The sequence below is a fragment of the Narcine bancroftii genome, chromosome 6 (assembly GCF_036971445.1).
Source record: "Narcine bancroftii isolate sNarBan1 chromosome 6, sNarBan1.hap1, whole genome shotgun sequence".
Lineage (NCBI taxonomy): Eukaryota > Metazoa > Chordata > Chondrichthyes > Torpediniformes > Narcinidae > Narcine > Narcine bancroftii.
In genome coordinates this window covers 168,911,936-168,924,623 of record NC_091474.1, presented here as the reverse complement: position 1 = coordinate 168,924,623, position 12,688 = coordinate 168,911,936, and the positions used below count along the sequence as shown (strand labels likewise).

At 41.4% G+C, this 12,688-nt stretch overlaps 1 protein-coding gene across 1 annotated transcript in view; it reads left to right on the top strand.

Annotated features, from left to right (window-relative positions):
• LOC138737352 (macoilin-like) overlaps positions 1 to 12,688 on the top strand; it is a 77,532-nt gene that overhangs the window by 25,433 nt on the left and 39,411 nt on the right. The window contains exon 4 of the mRNA XM_069888103.1: positions 9,029 to 9,152. Within this exon, the coding sequence (XP_069744204.1) occupies positions 9,029 to 9,152 (124 nt within the window). The remainder of the gene's footprint in view (positions 1 to 9,028; positions 9,153 to 12,688) is intronic.

Here is a 12,688-nt window from a genome sequence, read left to right as displayed (position 1 = left end):
GGAATGTCCAACTCAATGTTGAATTAGATAATTAGTATATATTGGGCTACCACTGGTTAAACATTTGCCCTCTTGCAAGCGCTACACTCTCCTTACCAACTGCAATTGAAAAAGGCTGTTTTGAACAGAATGGCCATTGAATCTGCCCCATTCAGCTTGTCCAAGAGTGTGCATGTTTAGCAACTGACTTTCACCTATAAAGGGGTGTTCTTAAAACAAAAACCTGATGTGGTTCCAGGAGGTTCCTTTGGGTGAAATCATTAGCTATCTTGAAAATGGCCACAACTTTGGAAAGGATAATGGAATTGATTCCCTTCGTCCTAATCTGAAAGGATCTGAATGATTGGACAAATACAAGAAACAAGAATGCTGAGAATTAAACTTCTTGTTTAACTGGATAGGAGCTGGGCAGTGAAGTGCCTTGTTCAGTTTTATATTCCCACAAACCTGACTAACATGGGAAATAAGCCAGAGGAAATGTTTCTACACCATGAATGGGACATGGTTGAATGTATAATGGCTATTGCACCCATCATAAATTATTATCTCCACCCCAGTTTAATATTTTGATATATCTGACAGGTTTATTTATTTTGTCTCTATTTAAGAAGTTCTAATCTCCAGACTGGGAATTCTCATTTAGAAAAAGGGCAGGTTTATTTATTTTGACTCTATTGAAGAAGTCCTAATCTCCAGACTGGGAATTCTCATTTAGAAAAAGGGGACTCTGATCCTATCCTAGGTTTGATTGGTGTAGGATCAGAGATTTGGTTTCTCTGGTGTAATGGTGGACAATTCTATTAAGGCAGGGTCTGCCACTGGAATCCATTGGAGACTAGCAAGGAGAAAACTCCTCTGGATCCAGCAGCTAGAGACAATTCAGCCCACATGTTCAGATATTTATTTAATTTAAAAGATCTTAAAGGGAGATGATTTATTGCAACCTTTCCCTTGCAACTAATATTTGATTGAAGGAATGTTCTTCTTGTTTATTTTTAACTTTGGGCTCACCCTGATGAATATCTTATAACTGCTTACATTACGCTGAAGAGAAAATCTTATTGAAGTAGTTTTGTTGTTGATATTGTCTGATATTGTCATTTGGGAATGCCACACAATTTAGGACTTGAGAAGGAGAGAGAGGACACCCATGCATAAATTGCCTGGCTCAAGAGATGTTTGGCTCAATGTAATCTACAATCTGTAAAGGATAAAAGTCTATCAAGATCATTTTGTGGCGACAGTAAGTCTGATAATTAAAAAAGATATCATGCACATAGCTTAAGCGTACTTCAGTGGGATTAATCTAAAGCTAATTAAAAAAAAAATAACTACCTTCCTGAAACCAAATTTCCTTTAAAGGGCGGCACAGTTAGCACAATGCTGTTGGGGTGCCAGCGACTGGAGTTTGAACCCGGCGCTCTCTCTCTTAGGAGTTTGTATATTTTCCCCGTGTCTGCGTGAGTTTATTTTGGGCACTCTGATTTGCTCCCACCCTTCAAAACGTACGGGCTTTTTAGGTCAATTGGATGGATTTGGGCGGCACAGGCTCGTGGGCTGAGAGGACTTGTTACAGTCCTGTATGTTTAAAGTTGAATTTAAAATGTTCCTCTATTGACAGCCTGAAAATTATTGTGACCTCTTGCATTTTCCTGGGAATCAGAGTGAGCGGCATGTGGCTTAACTGCCTCAGGGGCCAACAGCTAACTATCTAACTCTCTCAATGTCTACACCCTGGCACTTGTCAGAGGAGAGCAATATTTTGTGAGTTTCTTAGAAGATGGAACACTATTACTGTTGTCACAACTGAAGATTTGTTATTTAGGCATGATATTAAACCTGGGGTTCAATTCCACATTTGCAAATCTCCATTGTGGAGTTATTGGGTCCCCGATATTATATCAGTGTATCACATTGTATCATAGAAGACTGAATTTAATGTTTATATTTACCTGTGATCTCTGACAAGTTTTATATGAATATTTCAGCACTTACTAAGATGTTTTCAGGGATGAAGGATCTTTTGGTAATTTTCATTCAATGGAATAAAAGTACTTTTTAATCACCAACCATGTGATCTCAACATGTGCTGATGCTTCTCGACAAAGGGAAGCAACTTTAGGTTAGGTTAAAAGGAGGGGCAAAAGGTGTGAGAGAGCTGTGGTTTTCAAGGAATATTGGAAACTTGGTTCGAAGAAAAAGGGAGGTGTACATTAGATATAAGAAGCATGGAGTTAAGGAGATGTTTGAAAGATACATTGAATGTAAGAGGAATCTTAAGAGAGGAATTAGGAAAGCTAAAAGAAGGTACGAGAAAACTATGGCAAGCAGGGTGAAAACTAATCCAAAAGAGTTCTACAAATATGTTAATGGTAAGAGGAAAGCTAGAGACAAAATTGGTCTCTTAGAAAACCAGAGTGGAAAACTGTGTGTGGAGCCTAGAGAAATGGGGGAGATATTGAACAGTTTCTTTTCTTCGGTATTCACTAAGGAGAAGGATATTGGGAGATGTGGGATAAAAAAAGCAAATTGGGTAAATATGGGGAATATAGAGATTACAAAAGGTGTAATTTTAAGGCTTTTGAAGAATATAAAGGTGGATAAGTCTCCGGGACCAGACGGGATCTTCCCCAGGACATTGAGAGAAGTGAAGGAGGAAATAGCAGAGGCTCTGGCGGTAATTTTTCAAATGTCATTAGATATGGGGATAGTGCCGGAGGATTGGCGCATTGCGCATGTGGTTCCGTTATTTAAAAAGGGTTCAAGGAGGAAGCCTGGCAACTATCGGCCTGTAAGTTTGACGTCTGTGGTAGGTAAATTAATGGAGAAAATTCTTAGAGATAGTACTTATAAACATCTGGATAGACAGGGTCTGATCAGGAGCACTCAACATGGATTTGTGGGAGGAAGGTCATGTTTGACCAATCTGATTGAATTTTTTGAAGAGGTGACTAGGAATGTGGATGAGGGTAGCGCAGTGGATGTTGTCTATATGGACTTCAGTAAGGCCTTCGATAAGGTACCACATGGAAGGTTAGTTAGGAAGGTGCAGTCTTTAGGTATAAATTTTGAGATAGTCAAATGGATTGAACATTGGCTGAAAGGGAGAGGCCAGAGAGTGGTAGTGGATAATTGTCTGTCAGGTTGGAGGCCGGTGACCAGTGGTGTGCCTCAAGGATCTGTATTGGGCCCATTGTTGTTCGTTATATACATTAATGATCTAGATGATGGGGTGGTGAATTGGATTAGTAAATATGCAGACGATACTAAGATAGGTGGAATAGTGGATAATGAAGAAGGTTTTCAAGGATTGCAGAGGGATTTGGGCTGCTTAGAAAAGTGGGCTGAAAAATGGCAGATGGAATTTAATGCTGATAAGTGTGAGGTGCTTCATTTTGGTAAGAAGAATCAGAATAGGACATATGTGGTAAATGGGAGAGCATTGAGGAATACAGAAGAGCAGAAAGATTTAGGAGTGACGGTACATCGTTCCCTGAAGGTAGAAACTCACGTGAATAGGGTGGTGAAGAAGGCTTTTAGTATGCTGGCCTTTATCAATCATTGCATGGAATATAGGAGTTGGGAGGTGATGTTGAGATTGTATAAGACGTTGGTGCGGCCTAATTTGGAGTTCTGTGTGCAGTTCTGGTCGCCTAATTATAGGAAGGATATAAACAGAGTGGAGAGAGTGCAGAGAAGGTTTACCAGAATGTTGCCTGGGTTTAAGCATCTGGAGTATGGGGAGAGATTGGACAGATTGGGTCTTTATTCTTTGGAGCGTAGAAGGTTGAGAGGGGATTTGATAGAAGTATTTAAGATTATGAAAGGGATAGACAGAATGGATGTGGATAGACTATTTCCGTTAAGAGGAGGAAAATTTAAAACAAGAGGACATGAGTTAAGAATTAAGGGGCAGAGGTTTAGAGGTAACATGAGGGGGAACTTCTTTACTCAGAGAGTGGTAGCTGTGTGGAATGATCTTCCGGGAGAAATAGTGGCGGCGGAGTCAATTGTATTATTTAAGAAAAGGTTGGGCAGGTATATGGATGAGAAGAAGATGGAGGGTTATGGGCATTGTGCAGGGAGGTGGGATTAGAAAGGGGTGTTTGGTTCGGTGCGGACTAGAAGGGCCTAATGGCCTGTTTCCGTGCTGTAATTGTTATGTTATGTTAACTACATAGAGCCTCCATATTGATTAGAGCAATTACCCATGAAGAAATAACATCCACTGATTGCATCAATTCAGATGGTTGGAAGTGCCTGAGAAAGGAAGAAACACTTTTTCCCTTTACCTGTTGGGGGATAACCTTTGAAGCTGAAATTTTGTGAGACTAATTTAGTGTTCGGTTTTCAAACCATGATAGTAGGTTTAAGTATGAGTGCTCCCCCATTTAATGAGACATCATGGAGATTTAATTGAGATACTTCTACATAATGAAAGAACTTTGACAGGTTTAATGCTAAGTTATTGAAGTTAAGTAACGCCAAAAAGGATTAATTTGTATGCATATTTTAAAATAGGCTTTGAACAGAGAAATGGAGGGTTATGCAGTAGGGAAATTCTTGGCAGTTATTAGAATAGTTTAATATATTGGCACAATGCTATGGGCCGAAGTGCCTGGACTGTGCTGTACATTTCTATGTTCTATTTATAAAACCCCTAATTCATTGAAAACCATTTTAAATAGCTTCAATAGGTGCAATAAAAGAAATGGCCTGGTTCGTGTGGCAGTTAGCCCAATGCTATTTCAGTGCCAATATCCTGAATTTGAATATGGTGCCGGCTGTAAGGAGTTTGTATGTTGTTTCCATAACAATGTGGGTTTCCACCGGATGCTCCAGTTTCCTCACACATTCCAAAGACCTACAGGGTTACTTGGTTGATTGGTCACATGTGTGTATTTGGGGAGTGTGGGGTCATGGACTGGAATGGCCTGTTACCATGCTGTATCGCTAAAATAAAATGTTTGAAAATGTCAAAAATAGAAAGCAAAAATTAAAGATTAAAACTTCCTGTGCAGTATGGCACCCACTAGGAAAGCAGCAGAAGGTATGCTGCCCCTCCACAAGGACTCTGGCTGTAGACCACTGTTAGAACATCATCCCTGCAATCAGCTGAGTGGAAATATGTGACTTTTGATTTTACGGTATAGTCCTGAACCTCTTTACATAATGCAAGCAAGTGCCAACAATTCATTGTGGAACTTTCAGAAGTTTGCCAAGAATTTAATGATAAGAGGGTTTTGGAAAACTGGCAGAGTAGTTGAGGCCTTGGATGGATCAGACATGATCCTATTGTATTGGTGGGACAGGTTTTAGGAACTTGGTGGTCCACTCCTGCTCCTGTTTTCATGTGTCCTTGTGTGGCTGAGCCAACATTTATCCTCCTGTCATTAATGCCTAGAAAGGGAATCTGCACTGCATGCTGTTGTTAGTGGGACTCTGAAAGCTGAGCCTTTCATGCGAATCCCATGTGTGAAATTATCTCCAACACGGACTATTCCCCCAAATCATCAAGTGTCACTTTGTACTTTGTTCAATGGAGTCATTGGCTGTTTCAGGAGCACATGGCAGTGCCACTATATGGTCTTCTGATGGCAGCAAACCATAAAAGGCTCCCTTAATGAAGAGTATAGACAGCATGTATCTGTTCCTTGAACATCCTTCTGTTCAGGTGCGTACCGATGAACTGTGGGTCAAAGTATAATAAAACCCCTCATATCCGGCACCTATGGGGATTGGTAGATGCCAGATAAGTGAATTTACCAGTTCCTTGAAATTGCATGTTGCAGGATTGGCGAACTGACTGCTGGGCGGGGGCACCAATTTTAAATTTCATGTTTCTTACCTATTTATTTTCCACGATTATTTTGCCAATTAGCTGAGGCTGCTTGAATTCTGGATAACAGGGATTTTACTGTACTTGAAACTCTGCTGAGAGGACAGCACACATTGACTCTTCCATTTCCCTTGTGTTCTGTCAATCACTCAGCTGCACAAGAAAAATCCCTGAACCAGTGGCAGAGCTGGAGGTTGTGGGGGGATCACATTTTTAAAAAAGTGGCACCTTCCTCTCCCTCCCCAGCCCAGTCTGAAGTCGCCGCTGGCAACCGCTCCCACTCTGGTCCAACCCTGCCACCCCCATCCCCCCCCACCGCTTCAGTCCGGTTCAACACCATCACCTCTAGCCCCCCCCCCCCCCCACTTCAGTCCAACGTCGCCTCTAGCCCACCACCCCCCCCCCCCCCCCCCGCCACTCCGGTCCGAAGCCACCAAACAATCTGCAGCCCGCCATCCAACCACTGACTCACCATCTGGCATGTGTCATTGCACCTTTTTTTTAATGGGTTCCACCCCTTGCCCCCTTACCTTGGAATTTGCTTTTTGTTCTCAGGGAGAGTCAGTCAGTCAGCTGGAGCTTTAGTTTTAGTTTCACCCTTATTACAGTGAATAAAAGGATTCAAGGCATCAGTGTGCAAGTAATTCCTATGTTGCAGAATAGTCATTCATCATAAGACATGCAATTAATGAAGAGAAACACAAGAGGCTTCAGATGGTGTGATTGTAATTAAAACACTGAAATGCTGGAGGAACTCAGCTGGCCATTTCAGCATCAATAGGAGACAGACATTGATATTTCGGGCCTGTGCCCTTCTTCAAGAAAAAAATCAGAAAATGCAGAAGCCGGACATATTGGAATGTCTCAGAATTCAAACAATGGGAGAGGAATCCAGACCAACAAAAGGTGTTAATTGGATATGATAAAGAACTAGGTAGAATTTATCATGTCTAGGCGAAAAGAGATAGGGAATGGAGAGATGACTGGGGAAGCAAGGGGTGGTGGTAGTGGGATTATAATGAAAGCCAGATAATTTGATGTTAATGCCATCCAGTTGAAGGGTAGCCAGTCAGAAGATCTGTTGTTCCTCCAATTTACAAATGGTTTGAGCCTGGCAGTACATGAGACCATGGACAGACATGTCGGCAAGGGAATAAGATGCAGAATTGTAATGGGTGGCCACTGGGAGATCCCTGCTATTGTGGTGGACAAAGCTGAGGTGCTCAACAAAGTGATCTCCAAGTCTACATCCAGTCTCTCCAATGTAGAGGAGACCACAGCAGGAGCACCATACCAGATGCAGTAGATGACCCTTGCGGATTCACAAGTGAAATGTTGCTTTATTTGGAAGGACTTTTAATGAACGCCTTAATCATGCTCTCTGTGAAGAGTAATTTGTGCAGCTATATTGGAGGATAACTAGTGATAATCCTAATGGTAGATAGGAACCTGGATTGGATGGGTACAAAGGGCCATGGTCCGGGTGCAAGTCGATGTACCTGTGGTGGCTGGGGTGTTATTTTGCATACTTCCTTCACCTCCTGTTTTCAGTTCCAGTATGACAGAAACAACACTGAGTCTGAAAATTCTCTTTACACATATGCTAAATAGTTTTCCCAGGTTTTCTTCCTTTGGCGCACAACATTCCTTTCCTTTGCTACATTTCATTTAGGAGTTTCGATCCGTCATTTCATTAACATTCTGGGCTTGATTCTGCTTCCTTTTATGTTGGACACCCTCCACTGTTCATCTTCTTTCAGTGCCACAATAGCTGAATAGTTACCTTGACCATTCCAACTGCCACTACTTGGTGGCATGAACAGCTTGTTAAAGAATGGTATTGTGTCCATTCTCCATGTCATAGTTCTACATGAGAGTTGTTTGTTTTCTTGCATTATGATAACTGAGAATATTTAATATTATCTTATGTATTTGTGTCTCTATCTTTTTTAAATTTCATGTATACCATTATAAATTTTTCCTCTTTATGAAGTACCTGTTCGGCTGCAAATAAGAATTTCAATGTGCATGTCAATAGGCTCATTATCATTATTGATCTAACTGATGAGAAATAGAGATGAAAGAGCCATTCCAGTGAGATGTAGCTGTGCTGGAGTAATGTGGCATCAGAATTCCAGAAACAACATGATTCCATGAAATGGGTCAATAAAATTCAGACTCAAGTTGTAAATTCCTGGAATAATTACACTTTGATTTCTAATATTCCCAAATGCTCTCAAGAAAGGCATGCAATATTTTCCCTTCCATCCTTTATCCTTCCATGATTTGTTAAGTTATAATTGTCCACTAGAATTGTCCAAGGATTATTTCTAGAGCAGGGTCAATGGAGGAGGAAGACAATTTATCAAGATGCCTCAAGAAGTTCTAGCATATTTGCTTCCACAATCCTATATGGAAGTTTAGTACAAATATGGCTCACTTGTGGACTTTAATAATGGCAGAAGGACTGATTGGAAACAGAGAGTTCAGACGCTGGAATCTGCAGCAAATAAACCCAAACTATTGGAGGAACTCGAGGGGTTGAGCAGCATCCATGGAGGGAAAAGGGTAGACGACATGTAAGTCCTGATGCAAGGTCTTGACCTAAAATGTCAACAACTCCTTTCCTCCAGCAGATTCAGCTCCAGCACATTGATTTCCTCCAGTAACTTGTTTTACTGCTCGGGTCACATGTATCTCCAAGAGGTAAAGTCTTCGATGCACTCGCTAGCATCACCCTTCAAAGAGGAACATTGATCTTTCTGATTTGTAAGCCTCATCTCCATAAACAAAGGTGCCATTTCTCATCTTCCCAAGCAATTTTGATCATCGGTTTCTTCCAATTATTCACTGATGAGGCAATAGCTCTCTCAGCAATAAACTAGGGTGTATTTGTTCATCCTGGGATCGTGAGCTGGAAGGCCCTGTTACCGTCCTGCAACTCCAATTTTTAAAAAAAATCGAAAGAAGGCACAAATAGTTACAGTAATTTCTTCTTACTTTTCAATAAAATAATTTTGGAAATTGAGGCTAAACTCAATACACATTCTGTAGAACATGTCAATACACCAAGATGAAAATGTCCTCATGACAACTGAATGCTTTATTTACAATTTTATTTGTATATAGTAAATGATCAGATCAATTTAACTGTTTTCTAAAGCAAATCATTTTTTCTCTTCCTTGCAGAAAGGGGTATTTGCTTGTCTACTTTGTCACTTTGGATACTTTTTATTTACATAGAAGCAACGTTCAGATTTAAGAATTTAAGGAATTTCAATGCTGATCTTTGCCGGCCACTTGCAGCCCATTGGTAAGTCAGAGAATCCAGTAAGTACTGGCTTTTATCATAAACTGCAAACTTTAATTGATGTATAAAGACCAACACCAAATATGTCTTTTTCCAATGACTATGTATGATTGTATTGCTATTTCTGGCACTTTAAAGGTTTAAAAAAATTTGGTGTGGAAATTTTTTCGCGAATTATCAGTGTCATTATTTGTCAGATGCTGGAGCTGATCTCAGATGACATTCAGGCCTTGGAGCACACGAAGATCCATGGTTGCTGTTGTTTGATTCCATTAGTTGAGGACTTGGCTCCTCGTGAGTGACGATGGGTAATATGAAACCAAGAACCTGGTAAATACCAGATTTAAAATGTCAGGAATAAGCAGTGACATGGGCTGGGAGTTGAAAGTGGAGTAACATGTACAGTAAATAATGCATTCAGTCCAACATGAGGCCACCTGTGGTATGAGACAGGGGAAAATCAAAGGTCCAGAGTTTTATCAGAGGGGAACTTGTCATGATCACTGTTCCTACTCACCATCTGCACTCACCACTCGCACTCACCCCCATGCTCACCCCCCGTTCTCCCCACCCCACACTCCTCCCTCGCACTCACTCCTCCAGACTCCACACTCACTGCCCAATCTCACCCTCATATTCCCCCCCCCACACTCACCATGCATTTCAAATTCAATGCCCTTCATGATGTACAGAAACAAAGGTACGGAGTTACCCATTGTAGATTCTGCAATCTTCCTGAAGAACTCAGCCAGAAAGTTTACGAGTGTAAATGTTGACAGTGCATCACTAAAGTGGAAAGTTCAGGAGTAAGTGATGACAGAATACCGAGAGTCTGCTGTCATTTCCTGCTAAATGTGTCAGTATGTGTCCCACTGTTCCAAAAGCTCAAAACATCAACAGAAAAAGGCACCTACAACACCAGGCCCCCTCTTTATTCAACCACCTTCACTGTTTAGCAAGCTGCTAGAAGTGGTAGAAATGGCTACAATTGCAATGTTTAAAAGGCACAACAGGCACATGGATAGGAAGGGCCATCACCCAAATACAGGCAATTGCAACTAATTTAGCTCGAGAACGTGGTCAGCATGGACAAGTTGGGCTGAAGGGCTTGTTTTCATGCTATCTATGATAATAAAATGACTAGAATATCACTGACAACTTTTGCTTTTGGAATTTTTTAAAAAATGAATTGTTTTAAAATATTATCTCTGACCATTTAGGGTAATTTTTACTATTAATCCTTGGAGTTGTAATTCCAGGAATTAAAACTAATAATTAGATTTACTAATTAAAATGTTTAAATGCATCTATAATTTGAACTACATTAAGCTTAATGTTTATTTTAAAAAAAATATTTGTTTTACCACTAAGATAATGTTATCATGTTGCTAACTGAATTAATGGCTGCTACCCAATGGGTTAAATGGTGCATGAAGTGAACCAATTAGACTGCAACAGTTTATAATCACCTATTGTCTGTTTTTCTTTGGTTCACACTATTGTGGTTTTCGCTTCATATCCCTGTGGCACCCAGGGTTTCATTCTGCTGATCACATTCATCACACTGCACTTTGACCAGCTCCAACATTCCTGCAGTCAGAATTGCTAATACAATGCTGTGAGATTCCCACATTACCAAGATTAACCTACTCACTTCTATTGAAAATGTCTCAGATCATAGTTTATTGTCATCTGATTGTACAGGTACAACCGACGACACAGTGTTCTCTGGTCCTCGGTGCAAAACATGCAGACACACAGCCAGACATAACACACCTACAGGCAAATGATACACATGCAGGTCAAGTATTTAATCTATACAAATAAATAAATTTTGCTTTGCACAAATGGGAGCCTCGCATAGTTAGTGTGAGCAGTTCCTTGGTCGTTCAACATTCTCACTGCCTATGGGCGGAAGCTGTTCCTCAGCCTGGTGGTGCTGGCTCTGATACTCCTATATCTCTTCCCCAACAGAAGCAGCTGAAAGAATCTGTGTAGAGGGTGGAAGTGGTCCTCAATGATTTTATGCACCTTCTTGAGACAACAATTCTGGTCGATGAGGAAGAAGGAGACTCCAGTAATACTCTCTGCCACTCTTATGGTCCTTTAGATTGACCTCCAATCCATTTCTCTGCAGCAACCGTACCGCACTTTTTGACCAGGACGTTTTCAATAGAACTCCTATAGAAAGTTGACAATGTTGCAGGTAGCCTTGCCTGCTTTAGTCTTCTCAGGAAGTGCAGTCGCTGTTGTGTCTTCCTGACAAATGAGAAAATTTTGAGTGTCCACAATAGGTCACTAGTTAAGTGAACTTCTTGGAACTTGGTGCTCTCCACTCTCTCCACTATAGAGTTGTTGATATGTAGTGCAAAGTGGTCATTCCTAGTCTTCCTGAAGTCCACAATCATCTTCTTTGTCTGTCCACATTGAGACTCAGGTTGTTACTCTTGCACCATTTCTGAGATTTTCCACCTCTGTAGTTTGATTCATCGTTGATGTTGATGAGGCTAACTAGTGTTGGGTCATCTGCAAACTTGATGACACTGATGGTGATGGAACTAGCAATGCAGCCACGGGTCAGTAGCATGAATAGGACTGAGCTGAGCACACAGGTCTGAGGTGCGCTGATAGTACACGATATTCTGCTACTAACTCAGACAGACTGTGGTGTTTCCGATAAGAAGTCCAGGATCCAATTACAGAAAGGGGTGTTGAGTCCCAGTGAGTTCAGCTTCTCCACTAGCCTCTGGGGAATTATGGTATTAAACACCAAGCTGAAGTCAATGAACAACAGCATGCCGTATGAGGCATCATTCTCCAGGTAAGCCAGAATGGAGTGAAGTGACAAGGCTATATCATCATCTGTGGTTTCTTCTTTAGGTGAATTGAAATGGAACCAGCATCTCTGGGAGGTGTGCTTTGATGCTTTCCATCGCCAGATGCTTGAAGTATTTCATAACGGTGGCGGTCAGTACCACAAGCTGGTAGTCATTGAGGCCTATTATTGTTGCTCTCTTGGGTACCAAGATGATGGTGGCTGTCTTGAACCCTGTGAGAATGATGGACTGCTTCAGTGAAGACCTCAGTCAATTGGTCTGCGCAGTCCTTCAGTACCTAACCAAGTATGTTGCCTGGTGCCGCTGCCTTGTGTGGGTTCACCTTGGATAGGGGTCTCTTCACCTTGGCCACCACTATGCAGGGGTGTCCTCATTAGAGGACACAGAGATTTCTCTGACATCCTTTTTTTCTGATCAAACCATGCATAGAAGGTGTTCAGTCTGTCCAGAAGGGAGCTACTGTTTGTTCTTAATTCACAAGGTTGACTTGTGATCATTATAGTCTTGGTCCCTTGCCACATGTGCCTCAAGTCACTGGTATCACACATTTGTTTGTGGATCTTCCATGTGTACCTACGCTTTGCCTTCTGGATTGCACTGGAGAGTTCAGCCCTGGCTGATCTTAGTGCCATCCTACGCTCTGTCCTGAAAGCAGCATTACAAGCATCAAAGGGCCCGGACCTTTGCGTCCAACCATGGTTG